The 17272-nt window shown below is 52.8% G+C and overlaps 1 protein-coding gene across 1 annotated transcript in view; it reads left to right on the top strand.

Moving 5' to 3' along the window:
- TSHZ3 (teashirt zinc finger homeobox 3) overlaps positions 1 to 7084 on the top strand; it is a 71879-nt gene extending 64795 nt beyond the window's left edge. The window contains exon 2 of the mRNA XM_056136165.1: positions 2224 to 7084. Within this exon, the coding sequence (XP_055992140.1) occupies positions 2224 to 5492 (3269 nt within the window). The 3' untranslated portion in view covers positions 5493 to 7084. The remainder of the gene's footprint in view (positions 1 to 2223) is intronic.
- The last annotated feature ends 10188 nt before the right edge of the window (positions 7085 to 17272 follow it).

The following is a 17272-nucleotide window of genomic DNA, read 5'->3' on the forward strand; positions in this document are numbered from 1 at the left end:
CTGAGGCTCGCCAGCTGGATTTTCAGCATGTTCATAAGCTGAGGGGCAACCGGTTGGGAGTGAAACATCTTCTCTATATTTTCCCTTTTGGATACAGGGGTTCAGTTTGGGGATTGTGGCTTACACAGGGTCTGGATGGGTAACGGTGCCTCCCCTCAGTTAAACCCCGGGCCCCACAAAGAGTGATTGGGGGATTTGGGATGTTTTTGCTTTCCTTTGGTTTTGGGTGTGTTTTTTGTTTTTTTTGTGTTTTTAATTTTCGTGTGCCATCCCCGAATGCAGGGCCACCAACTTATAAAAAGTTCCTCCCAGTATTTCCTACTACTTCAGGTTCCCCAGAGCCGATACTCTCTTCTCATCGCTTGTGAAGGGCATTTCCTGGCTCACACACAGTGCTCTTCTTGCTTCCTTGTTTGCAAACTGTATTCACTGCATAATTGTCACTGATTTCATGCCAGATTTATAACCAAAAAAAAAAAAAGTGGGCGTGACTATTTTGAGAAGCTTTTTTGAAAGGTAGTTAAACCAACTTTGAGACTACAAAAAAAAAAAAAGGTGCCACAAGAATATGGTGAAATGTAGTAAGGAGAGAGCTCTGTCCATTGTCTCTGTCTTGAATGTGTGTCCCCAGGACTCTGCCCTCGTCCAACTTACGTGATGTTGGTGGTGTTGAGGATGTGTGTGTGTGTGTGTGTGTGTGTGTGTGTGTGTGTGTGTGTGTGTGTTAATCGCTACTGTCTCTGCTTAAGAGACCTTGGCTTAGGAAGAGGGAAAAGTCACCCCTGACTTAGATGGGAGAACAAAAGGAAGCGGGAACAGAGATTTCTATGCTTTGGAAGGAATTGTATTGGAGTTATTCCTCTCCTTTTGGGGGATACGAAATCACTCTGAAGCAAAACTTGGAAATCAGAGGGGGGAATTCGACAGGCAGAGCTGCTTTCCACCCAGTCTGGGGTTTAGTTCCTGTGTGAGCTCCCCAGGTCATGCTCCTGCCCCTGACTGACACTCCCGGCAGGCTGTGGCCAGGTACTGAGGGCAGAGCTGGCTGGAAGGAAGAAGGCCTTCTCGGAGCTTCTCCTCACCCCAGGAATGGCACACCTCGCCTGGGCACCAGGCTCTGTGTTCTGAGACCAGTGCGAATGCTCACTTTCCAGCATTAGCAGCCCTGGGTCTGAGGCTCTCGCAGGGTCCTCTGGCTTGGAGTCCAGGGACCTGCCACTGCCCAGCCCTGCCTCCCCCGTGCCTGGCAGTGCCCGCTGGACTCACCTCCCAATGCCTGTGGCTTCCAGGAAGACGGGGTCCCTGTTGGATGCCCAGGAAGCTTATGCTGAGTAAATATTGACAAAGTAGTCTAAAGAGCAAACACTTTGACATTTGTAAGGTCCACTGGAAGGTCTTGTATATATTTATACAGCAGGAATGAGCTCCGCATACCAATTTTCCTGAACTTGTTCTGACATAATTCTGCATGGAGAGCGAGCGTCTGTGAGGAGGGGGTCTGAGGTACCCAGGCACTGGGGTAGGGAGGACGATCAGGCTCTCCCCCTCCTTCCCTGCCGGAACAAACCAGCACCTCTCCCAGGGAGAAACTTAATCTAAGCTTTTATGGGACCTGCTTTTCTAGAAGGAGGAAAGGGGGAAAAAAAGCGAAAAAAAAAAAAGCAAAAAAACCCCTTGTTTTTAATTTATTGCAGTTGATGTACTTTCTTTTTACTTTGTAAAAATTTTATTGATGTTTTTGTACTTTATTAAAGATTGAGCCTCAAAAATGTAATGAGTAAAAAATGCTTGCTTAATTTAAATTGTGAATCTGTCTGTTAAGAAATGCATTAGGGGTAGGAGAAGCATAAGACATATTAATTGACAGACAGGAACTGCTGTCTCTGAGGTTGATACAAGTAATTTATTACTTTAGAAATGAATGCCACCTCCAGAATGTGCTTCATTAATTTCAAATTTAGTTTTAATTTCAAGCTGTTGCCCCTTGAGAAGAATAAGGTGGCAAATTATGTTTGAAGAGCAGATTTTTTTTTTTTGCTCCAAAGAAACACCACATTTTAACTATTTAATTTTACAAATAAATGTGCCCATCTACTCTGCTGCTTTTCCCCCAGAGCCGACAAGAAAATATTCTCGGTGAGGCCAACACGTGAAATAATGCTGTTTGTTTTCTTTCTCTCCTTCTCTCCTACCCGGCCCGCTCTCCCACCTGTTACCCGGCAGCCTATGTTTCCGATGAGTTAAAGGCTGCCGCGCTGGTCGATGAAGACATAGAGCCCGAAGAGAGCCCGGCAGATGGAGAGCCCTCGGCCAAGTACGTGTGCCCCGAGAAGGAGCTCAGCAAACCCTGTGCCAGCTACCAGAACTCCCCGGCGGCCGAGTTCTCCAGCCACGAGCTGGACAGCGAGTCCCACATCAGCGAGACCAGTGACCGGATGGCCGACTTCGAGAGCGGCTCCATCAAGAATGAAGAGGAGACCAAGGAGGTGGCCGTGGCCCTGGAGGACACCACCGTGTCCGACAGCCTGGAGCAGATGAAGGCCGTGTACAACAACTTCCTCTCCAACTCCTACTGGTCCAACCTCAACCTCAACCTGCACCAGCCCTCCTCGGAGAAGAACAACGGCAGCAGCAGCAGCAGCAGTAGCAGCAGCAGCAGCTGTGGCAGCGGTAGCTTCGACTGGCACCAGAGCGCCATGGCCAAGACCCTGCAGCAGGTATCGCAGAGCCGCCTGCTGCCCGAGCCCAGTCTCTTCAGCACCGTGCAGCTGTACCGGCAGAGCAGCAAGCTCTACGGCTCCATCTTCACGGGCGCCAGCAAGTTCCGCTGCAAGGACTGCAGCGCCGCCTACGACACGCTGGTGGAGCTGACCGTGCACATGAACGAGACGGGCCACTACCGCGATGACAACCACGAGACCGACAACAACAACCCCAAGCGCTGGTCCAAGCCCCGGAAGCGCTCGCTGCTGGAGATGGAAGGGAAGGAGGATGCCCAGAAGGTGCTGAAGTGCATGTACTGCGGCCACTCCTTCGAGTCCCTGCAGGACCTGAGCGTCCACATGATCAAAACGAAACACTACCAAAAAGTGCCTCTGAAGGAACCCGTCACGCCCGTGGCCGCCAAAATCATCCCAGCGGCGGCCGCGCGGAAGAAAGTGTCGCTGGAGCTGGAGCTGCCCAGCTCGCCGGACTCCACGGGCGGGACCCCCAAAGCTGCCCTGGCGGACACCAATGATGTGCTCCAGAAGAACGCCAACCCGTACATCACCCCCAACAACCGGTACGGCCACCAGAACGGGGCCAGCTACGCGTGGCACTTCGAGGCCCGCAAGGCCCAGATCCTGAAGTGCATGGAGTGCGGCAGCTCGCATGACACGCTACAGGAGCTCACGGCCCACATGATGGTCACGGGCCACTTCATCAAGGTCACCAACTCGGCCATGAAGAAGGGAAAGCCCATCATGGAGACGCCCGTCACGCCGGCTGTCACCACGCTGCTGGACGAGAAAGTGCAGTCGGTGCCCCTGGCTGCCACCACCTTCGCCTCCCCCTCGAACACGCCCGCCAGCATCTCCCCGAAGCTTGGTGGTGGTGGCGGTGGTGGCAGTGGTGGCGGTGGCAGTGTGGAGGTTAAGAAGGAAGGGGACAAGGAGAAAGCGGTCGCCGATGAGAAGCCCAAGGAGAAGGAGAAGCAGCCGGGCGAAGAGGAGGAGAAATACGACATCTCTTCCAAGTACCACTACCTGACGGAGAACGACCTGGAGGAGAGTCCCAAGGGTGGGCTGGACATCCTCAAGTCCCTGGAGAACACGGTGACGTCCGCCATCAACAAGGCCCAGAACGGCACGCCCAGCTGGGGCGGCTACCCCAGCATCCACGCCGCCTACCAGCTGCCCAACATGATGAAGCTGTCCCTGGGCTCGTCGGGGAAGAGCACGCCCCTGAAGCCCGTGTTTGGCAACAGCGAGCTGGTGTCCCCCACCAAGAGCCAGACCCTAGTGTCCCCACCCAGCAGCCAGACCTCCCCCATGCCCAAGACCAACTTCCACGCCATGGAGGAGCTGGTGAAGAAGGTTACCGAGAAGGTGGCCAAAGTGGAGGAGAAGATGAAGGAGCCCGAGGGCAAGCTGTCCCCCCCGAAGCGGGCCACCCCATCCCCGTGCAGCAGTGAGGTCAGCGAACCCCTGAAGATGGAGGCGGTGGCGGCGGCGGCATCCGGCGAGGGGGACTTCCGGAGCCAGGAGGCAAGTCCCAGCCCGCTGCGGGATGGGGCCAAGGAGGGCAGCCCCCCGGCCGAGCCTGTGGAGAACGGCAAGGACCTGGCGAAGCCCCTGAGCGCCGGGCTGAGCAGCAGCACCGCCATCATCACCGACCACCCTCCCGAGCAGCCCTTCGTCAACCCGCTGAGTGCCCTGCAGTCGGTGATGAATATCCACCTGGGCAAGGCCGCCAAGCCCTCCCTGCCTGCCCTGGACCCCATGAGCATGCTGTTCAAGATGAGCAACAGCCTGGCCGAGAAGGCAGCCGTGGCCACGCCGCCCCCCCTGCAGGCCAAGAAGGCCGACCACCTGGACCGCTACTTCTACCACGTCAGCAACGACCAGCCCATCGACCTGACCAAGGGGAAGAGTGACAAAGGCTGCCCTCTGGGGTCGGTGCTCCTGTCACCCACCTCGGCGTCGCCAGCCACCTCCTCCTCCACGGTGACCTCCACAGCCAAGACGTCCGCCGTGGTGTCCTTCATGTCGAACTCGCCGCTGCGCGAGAACGCCTTGTCCGATATCTCCGATATGCTGAAGAACTTGACGGAGAGCCACACGTCCAAGTCCTCCACCCCCTCCAGCCTCTCGGAGAAGTCGGACATTGACGGGGCCACCCTGGAGGAGGCTGAGGAGGCCACGCCCGCGCAGAAGCGGAAAGGCCGCCAGTCCAACTGGAACCCCCAGCACCTGCTCATCCTGCAGGCCCAGTTTGCGGCCAGCCTGCGGCAGACCTCGGACGGGAAGTACATCATGTCCGACCTGAGCCCCCAGGAGCGCATGCACATCTCGAGGTTCACCGGGCTCTCCATGACCACCATCAGCCACTGGCTGGCCAACGTCAAGTACCAGCTTCGAAGGACAGGTGGAACAAAGTTCCTAAAAAACTTGGACACCGGTCACCCCGTGTTCTTTTGTAACGACTGCGCCTCCCAAATCAGGACCCCCTCCACGTACATCAGTCACCTCGAGTCCCACTTGGGCTTCCGGCTCCGGGACTTGTCCAAACTCTCCACGGAACAGATTAACAATCAGATAGCACAAACCAAGTCGCCGTCAGACAAACTGGTGACGTCCTCCCCAGAGGAGGACCTGGGGACCTCCTACCAGTGCAAACTCTGCAATCGGACCTTTGCGAGCAAGCATGCGGTCAAACTCCACCTCAGCAAAACACACGGGAAATCGCCCGAAGACCACCTGCTGTACGTGTCTGAGCTGGAGAAGCAGTAGCGTTGGCTTGGGATGAAAAGGACTGTCGTTTGCTTTGAGGGGAACTGTTGAAGGCACCTTAAGGGCCCTCTGCCTTGTTCTTGGCACATGTTCTTATTTTAACTGCAGAGTCACTCTGGGCAGGACTGTTTTGTATAACTGTACAGTGTTTAATAGAGGTGCATAATCAGCTGTTGTTACTGGTAAAATATGAAGGTTAAAACGCAGTGGTAAGTGTTTGGAACTTTGTGTAAATGGGATTTAGTTGTGAGCATCCTCCCGATGCTTCAAGCTGCATGCATTAACAGACAGTTTAATTAAGCATTTATAATGAAATCGGGCACACTTTTTTCCACGTGACGCGAGTGTGCTGGAATTTCTCACCCTTTCATCTTTAGCCCTCTGAGTACTTTGAAGCACTTTTGCATTAATTTGGTTAAAAAAAATAAAGGAAAATAATAATAATGTATGAAGCTCTGTTTTTTAAACTCCTTACCAGCTTAATTATAATTAATAATATGAACCTCCATTTCTGCAGGTCTGCAGGGGTAGAACACGCCTTGAAATTTAAAAGAATATTATTTTCACATTGAAACATAGATGTATATATTGTATAGATTTCAGACTCTCTTATGAAAAGAAATGTGATTGTGGTTAAATGACCTTTTTTTCTGCATTTATAGCAACAGTGTTTTATGTACCTGCTATGCTCTGGGCATAAGCCGTGCCTATGTATAGTGTATATTTCTTTTTCCTTTTTTTAAGGTCTATGGTTTTGTTTTTTTACATGCAAACATTGTAAATTATACAGAAGATACCACAGATAGCATTTATAAAGTATACAGAAACGTTATCTGAAAGCAAAGTATGATTGTTTGTTTTGCTATACAGTACATCTATATTGATAGAGGTTCATGTTTAAATTATACATATTTATTAGCATCATGTTATCATTTGTTTTGAGCAGTCTGAATAAACGAGGCCAGGAAACAAGTCCGTGGCAGGCATCATAACTATTTTGCACATGATTTTTAAAGGTATTTATTAGAAATCAACCAACGCTCAAAATAAACTCAGTGCTCAAAGGGTTAAGTCTATTTGAAAAGGAAAAAAAACAGAAAAAAAAAAGAACTTGTACTGTATTTCCTAAACATTGATAAAGCCTTTAAAATGTTTGTACTGTAATACTTTGCTTAAAAGTCATGAGGCATTCTGTGATACCATCTCTCTCACTTATTTATACGCCCTCTTGGTTGCTCTTCCATGGTGTAGGATGCCTTTTTATTTCGATTGGTAACTTTCTGTTTTGTTCTTCCTAATTATTCTCCCAAGATCCCACACTGCAGCTTTATCTTTAGGCTTATGAAAGGTAACCCGTGGTTACCGGCTCTCCAAGTGATTCTGTTCTTCTCCATTTTTGGCAGTTAATTTGCAGAAGTAACTGACAGCTGACACCATATGAGAGCCTATGTATAAAATATTGGCATGTAAACAGCACAGACACTGTAACACACTCTGTGCCCTGTTTTGTGGTTGACAATGAACCACCATTATGTGACTCTTCATATAACCCTTTTTTCTACGGCAGCATTAAAATTGTCTTTTTGCTATAATTTTGTGTTGCGTTCACAATTATGTCTGAAATGTGCTACGACTAACGAGCACATTAAAATTAAATTGTATGCGATCTGTTTATGACTGAGTTGGTTGCTGTGTCTGCCAGGTGCTGGCAGTCGGAGCCCGCCCGTAAATCAGGGGAGTTTTAGTGAACTTGGGCGTTTGGAGAGCAGGAAGCGTTGCCAGAGGTGGCGTGGACAGAATTTTCTCCAAGGTTAGAAATGTGGCAGGAAGGGAGACAAGTCACGTGGGCAGACCCTCTCTGGGAGAGCCAAGTGGAAAACGGCCGAGGATGGAGCCCAAGGTCACCCCGCGGGCCACGTGGGAACTGACTTCGGCCGCCCCTCTGGATGGGAGAGACTCAGGGTTGAAACCTTCGGTGCATGGCGGTGGGCAGTGTGGGCCCTCCTGGGATGGGCCAGTTTCTGGTAGCAGAAAAGAGCGCCTGGCTGGCTGTGCTAAGGCCACGGCTGAGAAGTGGGGTGGGGGTGAGGGGGCGGGAGGGAGGAGAGAAACGAACGCAAGGGGCGGGAGTGGGAAGAGCGTTTCCCAGATCATCACAGCGTCTTCAAATCCTGGGGAAGCTTGCCAACAAAACGCTGGGAGCATCATGTGAAATTGTGAACTACCTTTAGGACTCTATTCAGACTACTCGCTGAGTGCTGCGGAATCCTAGCTCCTAACCTAGAATTATACAAATGAGAGATGTATTACATCCGTGTGATACATGCAACACCTCGGCTTTGGAAAACACACGCATACACACGCACACACACATTCTTTTATTAAAAATTTAAATGAAGCCCTTTCAGAGATGTTCGGCAACACGCCTCCGTCTTTCCCTGTGCATCCCCACCCCCCTTTTTCTTCTTCTTTTTATCAAGACAAGCCCCACATCACTGTCTGCGCTCCTTTCCGTGGGCAATCCATGGTGTGGGCTGTGCAGGAGAACCTCGCGGGGCTGCACCGAGGCAGCTGCTCAGCTCCAGGTACACGGTGGGCCTGAAAGGGCTGCTCTGAGGTCACACCCTGCCCCTCGGGTGCCCAGACCCTCTCCAGTGGCCCCTCCGCCCTCTTGGCCCTTCCCCTGGGATTGACCACAGGACACAGTACCTTTCCCTGGGGCGCCAGCTCCCCCCCAGAACCTGGCTCGGGACAGCGTCACCCTCCCTCCGTGCCTTCCGCATCTTCACATCCTGGAGCCCAGATTTCCACTCTTGAATTTTTCACAGGTTAAATATAGCATCGGTTTATTAGAATCCAAAGTCCTGCGTCTAACAGATTAAACTGACAACACTTCCATCACCACCAGGGCCCATGCGACTTGAAGGGAGATGGGATTTGTACAAGTGATGGCGAGACACCCCCCCCCTTTCCCCTCGCCCCCTCCCCCCTTTACAGTTTGGGAGGAGAACCTGAGACACTGCCCATCTCCTCACCCCTCCCCCAGAATTACCTTCAGAACTTTGCGATTGGGGCGTGAAAGTGATAGTGAGAGCCCAGGTAGGTAGCAGGTTCAGCCGCTCTTTTGGCATTCGGAACCCAGAGACGACTGAGGTCTGCACAGATGAATGAGCCCAGAGATGGTTGATCTCCAGATCAGGCAGAGTCACTGGGCAGCTGAAGGCCCTCGTCATAAAGGCCAACAGAAGCCTCTGGGTCAAGCATCCCAGGGGGAGAAGGACAGGGGCGGGGGGGAGGGGGGTTCCCGCACCTGTGGAAGTGCAGGACATTTGCGCATGAGGTCATCGAAACTTCTCCTACCTGCAAGGTGGCCCCAGCTCAGGGGAACCTGCCTTGCACAGCCCAGCAAAGGTGTACTTCCTGCCACGGGACAGGGAGATGTCAGGCTGCATTCCAGGTGGCACGTGAGTGGGGAAGGCCAGAGCCCGTATGTCAGGCCTTCCAGTGGGATCCGGGAGGAGGGCTGGTGCCAAGTGAGGGAGGTTTTAATCACAGGTGTGCCGGTGACCCCGACCTCACCCCGCCCAGCCCCGCTGCGTTGCAGGCCTCCTGTATATCTTCCAGCCATCACATTTACACAGTATCTTAAAATAACATTTGTGATAAATGTGCAATTTAACTAATTTATGGTGCTATGATGTGCTCAGGGCTACATGCAAGATGAAAATCTTAAATGGAGCTTGAACAGCTCACTTCACAACAAGAAATCAATATGCCACGTCTTAGCTATTTGCTGCAGTCAACATTTAGCAAAAATATCAGTGATGTATCTTTAAGTTTTCGGCAGCAAGAATTCTATAATTAACCAAAATCTTACATAGTTAGAGAGGGTTGGTTATGATGAGGCCCCAGATCTCCCTGGCATCTCCGTTCTATTTTCATTCTGCCAAAAGGAAATATCTATCTACATACAGATTGATAACCAGCAGAGAGCACCCAGGCTCCTGGCGCCCTGGGCAAGTGAGTGGCCAAAGAGGCAGGTACAGCAGAACTTGGGACTGCTCTGCGCAAGGTGAGACCCTCCACCAAGCCCAACCCCTCACCCTTGATGGTGGCGACCCAGTCTTTTGAGAAGGCCACGAGAGCAGCCACACAAGAAGCTTCATCTCAGAGGACACAGCCCTAAACACAGAAGTGGCGAGGCCGTGGGCTGTGTTCAGCAAACCCTGAATGAAACTGTGGTCTCCAGAGATGTCTCCATTTCCTAACAGCGAAAGGGAAGAAAGGAAAAAAGAAAAATCAAGTGATCACATTTTTCCAAATTCATCTGCACAGTTCTTTTGAAATTAGAAAATTATGAGTGCATTTTTATCCTGTTGTCTGTTTAGTGTACCAAAATAATACACTTTATATTAGAGGAAGCAATCAAAAAGGAAAACACACAACCCCCAACTCCACTCTTCAATAATAAATACTCTAACTTTAAAATAATAGCTATTATCCTTTGAGCTAATGGGGAAATTACCATTTTACTCTGCCAGATAGTTATGCTTTTGGTAATAGAAACACTAACCTTTTTTCTCCCTAGGGATTTATTAGTAAGCTCGTGCAATCTTTGGCAAAAGGAGTCCTGGAAGTCGTAGTTCCCTGGACCTGGGTGCCCGGGCAGCCTCTCGGCCTTCAGCTGACCTCAGGAGGCAGAGAAAGGTACTGGCGCTGGGTGCTCAAGAGGACTTGGGTGTGCAGCCTTGGCGAAGCTGGCTGCAGTCAGCGGGAGGCTGTCTCCACTCAGCGTGGAGGGTACGCCTTCTCTGACCAGCACCCTCCCCACCCTCCCGTGTGTATGTGTGTGTGTGTGTGTGTGTGTGTGTGTGTGTGTGGTGATGAGGGCAATCTTGTCTGTATGCACTTCCAGCTGGGGGGGGGGGGGCCTTCCTGTCCCCCTCCCCCTTGTATGTGTGTGTGTGTGTGTGTGTGTGTGTGTGTGTGTTAATGAGGGCAATCTTGTCTATATGCACTTCCAGCTGGGGGGAACTTCCTGTTCCCCCCCTCTCCGTGTATATCTGTGTGTGTGTGGGTGGGGGGTGAGGGTAATCTTGTCTGTATGTACTTCCAGCTGGGGGAGGGGGCTTCCTGTTCCTCCCCTCCATGTGTGTGAGGGGGTATGGGGGTGGGGGTGTGATGGTGAAGGCAGTCTTGTCTGTATGCACTCCCAGCTGAGGAGTCCTGTTTTCCTGTTTCCTCCTCTCCGTGTGTGTATTGATGTGTGTGTGTGTGTGTGTGTGTGTGTGTGTGTGTGTGTGTGTGTGTGCGTGCGCACGTGTGTGCACGTGTGTGTGTGTGTGTGTGATGGTGACGGCAGTCTTGTCTGTCTGCATTCCCAGCTTGGGAGGGAGTGGGTTCCTGTTCCCCCCCCCCCCTGCAATTTCCTGGCCAGAGGAAGAGGCTCTTGAGTCCCAAGGCCATTCTCTCCCTCAGGGCTTGACAGGAGTGGCCACCACCTTGGGAGGAATTCAAAGGCAAGCTGGTCCCCACCCCCAACCCCTCCGGTGCCACGGGCATCCCAAGCCCCTGTGATTTACGAGCAACAGCTCTGCCCTCCTAGACGGTTTCTCTGATGGCGGTGGTGTCTGGGACAGCCCTGCATGGGCCCCCTGGGAAATGAGTCCCGTCCTGGCTCGTGACCCAGAGGACATCACTCCCGCCGAGCAAGAGGCTTCTAAAAGCAACCCCGTTCCTGTGGGTGTCCTACCCCGTGTCCAAGGAGCCAGGTGTTTTTCAAATTAAATTCTAATGATAGAAGATCAGAGAAAGTGCTTTTCTACCACCTTTGTCTAATGTCATGTGCTAATCTATTCTTAATAAATCATTCCTGATGATAATGATGATAAGCAAGGTGACCCCTTCCCAGAGATGAACATCCACAATTAGCGACTCAGGAAAGAGGATGCTGCTGATATTTACTGCCGAGCCTGCGCTGGCCAAGGTAGAGACCTGCCACACGCCGCTCTTTGCCTTGAAATGGGATCCAGTGGAATCCAACTTCTCCGAGGTGCCGGTCACATTGCATGTGCTCAGTGCCCAGCCATGGTGATGTGGCACAGAGGTCGGGTAGCTCATCCTCACAGTCAGCCGAACTGTCATTTGGAAGAGCAGTTTCCTTAGTCATGCTCACATCTGAAAAACAGGGGAGTAAGCCCCAAACATAGGTATTTCTGAGAATTTCTGGTTTGCCAGTATGAGTACTGGCGAAGTCTCAGGTGCTCCTAGCTCTGATCAAAGCCAAGGAAACACACACTTAATGGTGACGTAAAATCATAAGAACGAGTGCAGTCCAAGGCACAGGAAGATGCTAACCATTGCTCTTATTATGGATTTATCTGGACTACAGACCCCAGAGTTCATTGAGCTGGTGGAGGTGGCCGTGACCTTGACTCTACCCTCTGTTGACTAGAAATCAGGCAATTTTGTGCCACTCTCTTTGTCCACGTCGACTTGGAGCTTCCTGCTGACTGCCTCTCACCGCCCCTTACCCCAAGCCTCCAACCCCCTTCACAACTGGCCAGGGTCCTCCTGCTCGCTTTTTAAAATTTCAAATCCATACACAGGACTTTGAAAACACTTCCTTAAGTTTGAGGGGTAAAGTTTTAAAAATGATTACACTTCACCATTTCACTTTCATTATTTTTTTCCCCTCAGCAGGGATCCAGGGACACATTTATGACCCTCATAATGGTGAATTAGAGATCTCCCAGGCCAAGTGAAATGAAATTACGAGAAACTGAAATCTGTTTTAATTGGAGCGTTTATGGAAAGAAGAAGTCAGAGCCGGCTGCCTTTTTCCTCAGCGTGACTTCCAGCTTCTGGCCGCACCTGCGTCAGGAAACCAGGACTGGCAACTCGGGCTGAGATGGAGACAGAGGCGGGAAGGAGAGAGAATGAGGTAGGTGTGTCGGAAAGGACTCATTTTCTTAGCTTAAAAAAAAAAAACTCCAAAACGAAGGTACAGTCGTCGAGTTCCGCCTCAGCGACCAGGAAACCGAGTCGGCAAAAGCTGAAGGACCCGCTCCTGAAAGCCTCATCAGGGCCTGTCATCGCTCTAATGAATATCATTTAAATTGCTTTGTATATTGGGGGAGTTTGGATGTCGATTTAATTTGTGCATGTGTTTGAGTTCTTCTGCTTGGCTAGGCTAACAGAGAAGCAGCCGCCTAATGAAAACTGAGTCGGTGACAGTGGGATGCGCTCCCACCCAGTCAGATGGGTTTGATGGGCTGCCATGACAGGCTCGGAGCCGTGGCCGTGGCTGCGGCCGGGAATCAAAAGGGAACCAACGGGAACCGGAAGGAGGTTCTCGGCTTGGAGTGCAGGAGCCGGACATAGATGGGGTCTTCCTGAGCCGCTCACTCTCCAGGCTCACTAAGAGATTGACATTCCCTTCTTCGGGGCTCCTTGGAATGCCACATTCTCCTGGAAGCCGACTGGAACCGAGGAGGGGCGTGATTGGTGGGGGTGGGCGGGGAAGGAGCAGATGAAAGGCGCTCCCTCTCTCCTGCCTGTTCTCTGCCGGGCCCTGCCTGCTCATGACATCCTCCAACTAACTTCTCAGCATCCTCACTCACACCCCAGCATCCACATGGTCAGTCTAACTCCCTGCCCCCAATAGATGAGCTCACAGGAGAGTGTGCTCAAGGGATGTCGGCATTTCCTCTGTCTTCTAGAGCCTTCTACCCTGCACTGGATTCCTGGGATGGGGGCGGGGGGAGCGGGGAGAGTGAGGGGACATAAAAGCAAGCCTTGCATCTCGGGGTGGGGACAAGAGGCCTTTTCTGCTAAAACAGACCATGGCCAGAGGTGCAGTAACCGACAGCTGGGCCAGGGCTTGGTGGGGGAAGGCGCTGGTGCAGAGACGAGACACAGCCCGCAGAAGATTTCCGAGAGCACACAGTGTCAGCTGGGCTGGCTGCAGGACCTGGGGGCTTCTGACTCTGTGACCCGTGACCCTCAACATGGGCACACTTGTCTTGACGAAGTCTCCGGGGTTCTGTGTGTTGCACATGCGTGGCAGGGACACTGGGCTCAGGTGCTCCCCTTGACTTGCACACTTACCCAGGCCAGGGGCGGTGGAGGAGCCCTGCCTGGCACCTTTCCAGGGACGCTGCCCGTCCTGGCAGAAGCAGGAGCAGCTACGAGCCCCCTCCCCCACCCTCACTCCTCACACCCGCCTGGCCTTGACCAAGTGTGGACTCAAGCAGGAGAGAGGAGACAAAACAAGGGTGAAGCAGGGGAGATAAAGTCCCTAGGGGTGTGCAGTGAGACTGGGCGGCAGACAGGGCAGCCTGACCAGGCTCCGCTGGGCGTTGAGCAAATGCTTAGACCACAGGAGGCGTGGGAAGTGGACCTTGAGGGCCGGATAAGGGAAAAGGCTGCTGGGAGCAGGTGGTGGGGTGGCCAGCGGCCCCCAGCCAAGCAGCTCAGGATGGCAGTAGCACCCATGGGGACCCTTCTCTGGCACCCAGGACAAAACAGCGCTGTGGCCTCAGTGGGGGCATGTGACTCTAGGCCAGGCTGCTCCCTGGGCACCTGGCTAGAACCTTCTGCTGCAGCTTGGTCGATGAGGAGCGGGGTCCCTTCTGAGAACTCCCATCTCCCCTCGGAGGACTGTGTGTGGGCACTTCCATCCCTGTGTCCCCAAGCACCAGGCTTCCTGGTCCTCGCACAAAGGCCCAGTGGCGGGAGCCATTTGGCACCTTCTGTCCCCCGTCATCTGCCTTCCAAAACGAACCCCCTAATGCACCTCAGTCCCATTCCAGACTGAGGCTCAGGGGGCTCCCACATTGCTGCTGATGCAGACTGTCTCAGATGCAAAGGGATGAAGAGAGGCAGGGAGTTAGCGTGTGGGCATTGGCTAAGGAACAGATCTTGGGGCTGTACCCGAGTCTTGCCCTGGCAGCCTTCCAGGGGAAGGACCTGGCTGTGAGTTCTGTTCAGCTCCTGGAAGGAGCTCAGACTTCCGACACAAATATGGGTGTCCCGACCTGGGAGGCCCAGACTGGGTTGTGACCTGTCTCAGGGGTCCCGATGTACCCTGACCTGCCCTAATCAGCAGGACCTTGGCCCCAGCATTGATGTGGGGATAAGGCTCCCACCTGTCTGCAGGTAAGTAGTGGCTCTGGGTGTCTGCAGTCATGCCCCCTGCATTGGTTTCAGCACTGAGCTCAGATTCCTGGGGGTCCTGAACCTGCGTCAGCCTGGTGAGAAGCCTAGTGAAAGGCTGTCCAGAGCGGGTGGGCCAGAACTATTCCCCACAGGACAGGGATAATGACCCTGGTTGGCCCCTGTCTCCTTCAGTCCCATACCCAAGGGAGAGGCGAGCCTCCCTTCTGGAAGCTTCCAGAATTCTTCCACAAAGTGTGGCTGGTTCCTTCCAGATGTGACTGCAGAACAGATTCACTAGAGCAGTGGCCATGCTAGCCTCAGGCCCGTGTGACCCCACGCAGATGGTAGCAGACTTCACAGACGGTAGCAGAGACTGCCAATAGCATCTCAGGGTCCATCAGAATCAGTGAGTGTGGGCTTCGACGCTTTCAAAAAAGGTAAAGGAAGCTTGGAAATCTGTCACCAACCATGCTTTAAAAACTCAGGGAGTTTGTGTGGGTTTCTGATCTCTCTAGGCACTTGGTTCTTAAGGGACAGCTTCTGAGGGGGGCGGGGACCACTGGGTCTTCCCTTGCTGGTTTGTCTTCTGGGCTGGACCCCTGGATTGAGACTGCAGGGCAGGGAGCTCCTCTCACAGGTGACCCCAGCCAGCGCAGTGGAATTTGGAAGAGAGAGGAAGGATAGGAAGCCACACAGTAAAGCGCCTCAGCCCAGGGGAGGGCAGCTGGGAGCAACGTGCCTGGCCCCAGACTCACTGACTCACCCACATGAGACTGGCTTCTCTCAGGTGTCGCTGAGCCCTGCTCTGCAGTGCCAAGCCTGGGCTGCTGCTCAGAGCCCCACCTGGCACCCCACTTTGGCAGGTTCACGAGTGGGGGGGGTGGCCAGGCTGCCCTCCTCTCTCCCCCTCCCCCGCGGCCCAGCACCAGCCTGCCTCGTCCCTGTAAGCATTCCTGGCCTAGGAGACAACTCCCTGCTGGCAGCGGGAGCAACTTGGCCAGGGCAACCCCGATGTCAGACTCCCCAGAGTGAAACTGAAATCAGGCTCCCCACCTCCTCCGTGCTGCTGCTTCAGGGAGACCAGAACCCAGGATGCCTCCCCCTGCCGCGTTACTGCACTTAGCTCGTGGATTATTGGCTGATTTCTGTGTGTATTGCCCATGATGTTCCAGAGAGAGCCTAGGGCTCCCTACAGCATATCGGCCGCCTCCTTGATGACAAAAAGCAGTGAGGTCTGGCTCCCTGGGGAGAACAGGACAGTGAGTGGGGGGGGGGGGGAGGGAGGCACCCATACTGGCAACAGATCCCACTGTACCCTGTCTTGGGCCCACATATGGGACATCACACAAGAAAGGGCGACCCCTCCCTCCGCCACCCCACTCCCCCAGGAGCACCTCCTGGAAGAAGCCCCTCATTTGGCACAGGCCCACCATGCCTTGACCTACAGGATGGCCCAGCCCAGCTCGGGCTCCGGGAGAGAGAGCAGCTTGTTTTCCTGCCTCTCTTGGCTCAGCTCACTGGCGGCTGGGGGTTAGCTGTGGGCAGTGGGTGGGTGGTAAGGTTGCGGGTGCCAAGAGGGAGGGTCCTCCCACGGTTCTCTGCCACTGCACACAGCTTCCTCCCAGGGCCCCCGCCCCCTGTGCTTTGTGAGGGCGCAGATGTGTTCTTCTTCCACCCAAATGGCCTGTCATGAAGTGAGTGTCAGAATCCACAGGGAGGACAGCCAGCGGGGTCAGAGAGGACGAGCGACCGCTAGAACTTGGAGGTGAGTGTCCAGGCCCTGTAGCCCCCTGCCAGAGAGCTGTGCCCCTTGGCTGGACCAGAGCTGCTGTCCTACAACTCTTCCTCTCTTTGGATCCCAGGATGGGATCGCGCAGCATCCCCTGCCCTCCCTGTGCCATCCATCCAGCCGGCCCCCTTCCGCTTGCCCAGGACACCCATGCCAACACTGCAATCAATTAGTCCTGAGGAACGGGCACGGGGGGTTACAGGAAATTAATTTCATTTGGGTTTTCTCTCCCGCGGCCCTGCCTGGCAGTCGGCTCTCCCGGCACCCACATGTCTGCAGCCCAACTGCTCTGTCCATCAGCTCTTGTCCAAGTTAACTATTCATTTTATGTATTTTAATTTGTGCAGAACATTTATTTGGCTTAAATTTCCTTTTCAGGGGTTGGAATGTGCCTTCCCCACACAGGCAGAGATGAGCTGCTCAAATTTCGTCAGAAGGAGTTTAGTTTACAAAGATAGTAACTGAGCTATTAAAACCAACAACCCCTTTTAAAGCAAACAGACCATTAAAATATAGGAACAGTTTATGGTATAAATAAAATTGAGGATATAGATTATTTAAAGATAAGATTTTCAAGAAACCGGGATAAAAAAACATTTAAATAATTTCTCCACGATATTTTTTTTTCCCAAATGAACTTCAAAATGCAAATGCAAATTTTATAAAAAAGCACAGAAAGACATTAAAAATCCATCTTACTAGTAAAGACATACTAAATAGACTTGACTTTTTCTTTCAGATCTGTATATGATTTCTACGGGGTGGGGTGGGGGAGCTATTTGAATTCATAAGTGGCAGAATGTACCCAGCTTGTGAAGCCACACTGTGGAAA

Source organism: Sorex fumeus, unplaced genomic scaffold (genome assembly GCF_029834395.1).
Source record: "Sorex fumeus unplaced genomic scaffold, SorFum_2.1 ptg000122l, whole genome shotgun sequence".
Lineage (NCBI taxonomy): Eukaryota > Metazoa > Chordata > Mammalia > Eulipotyphla > Soricidae > Sorex > Sorex fumeus.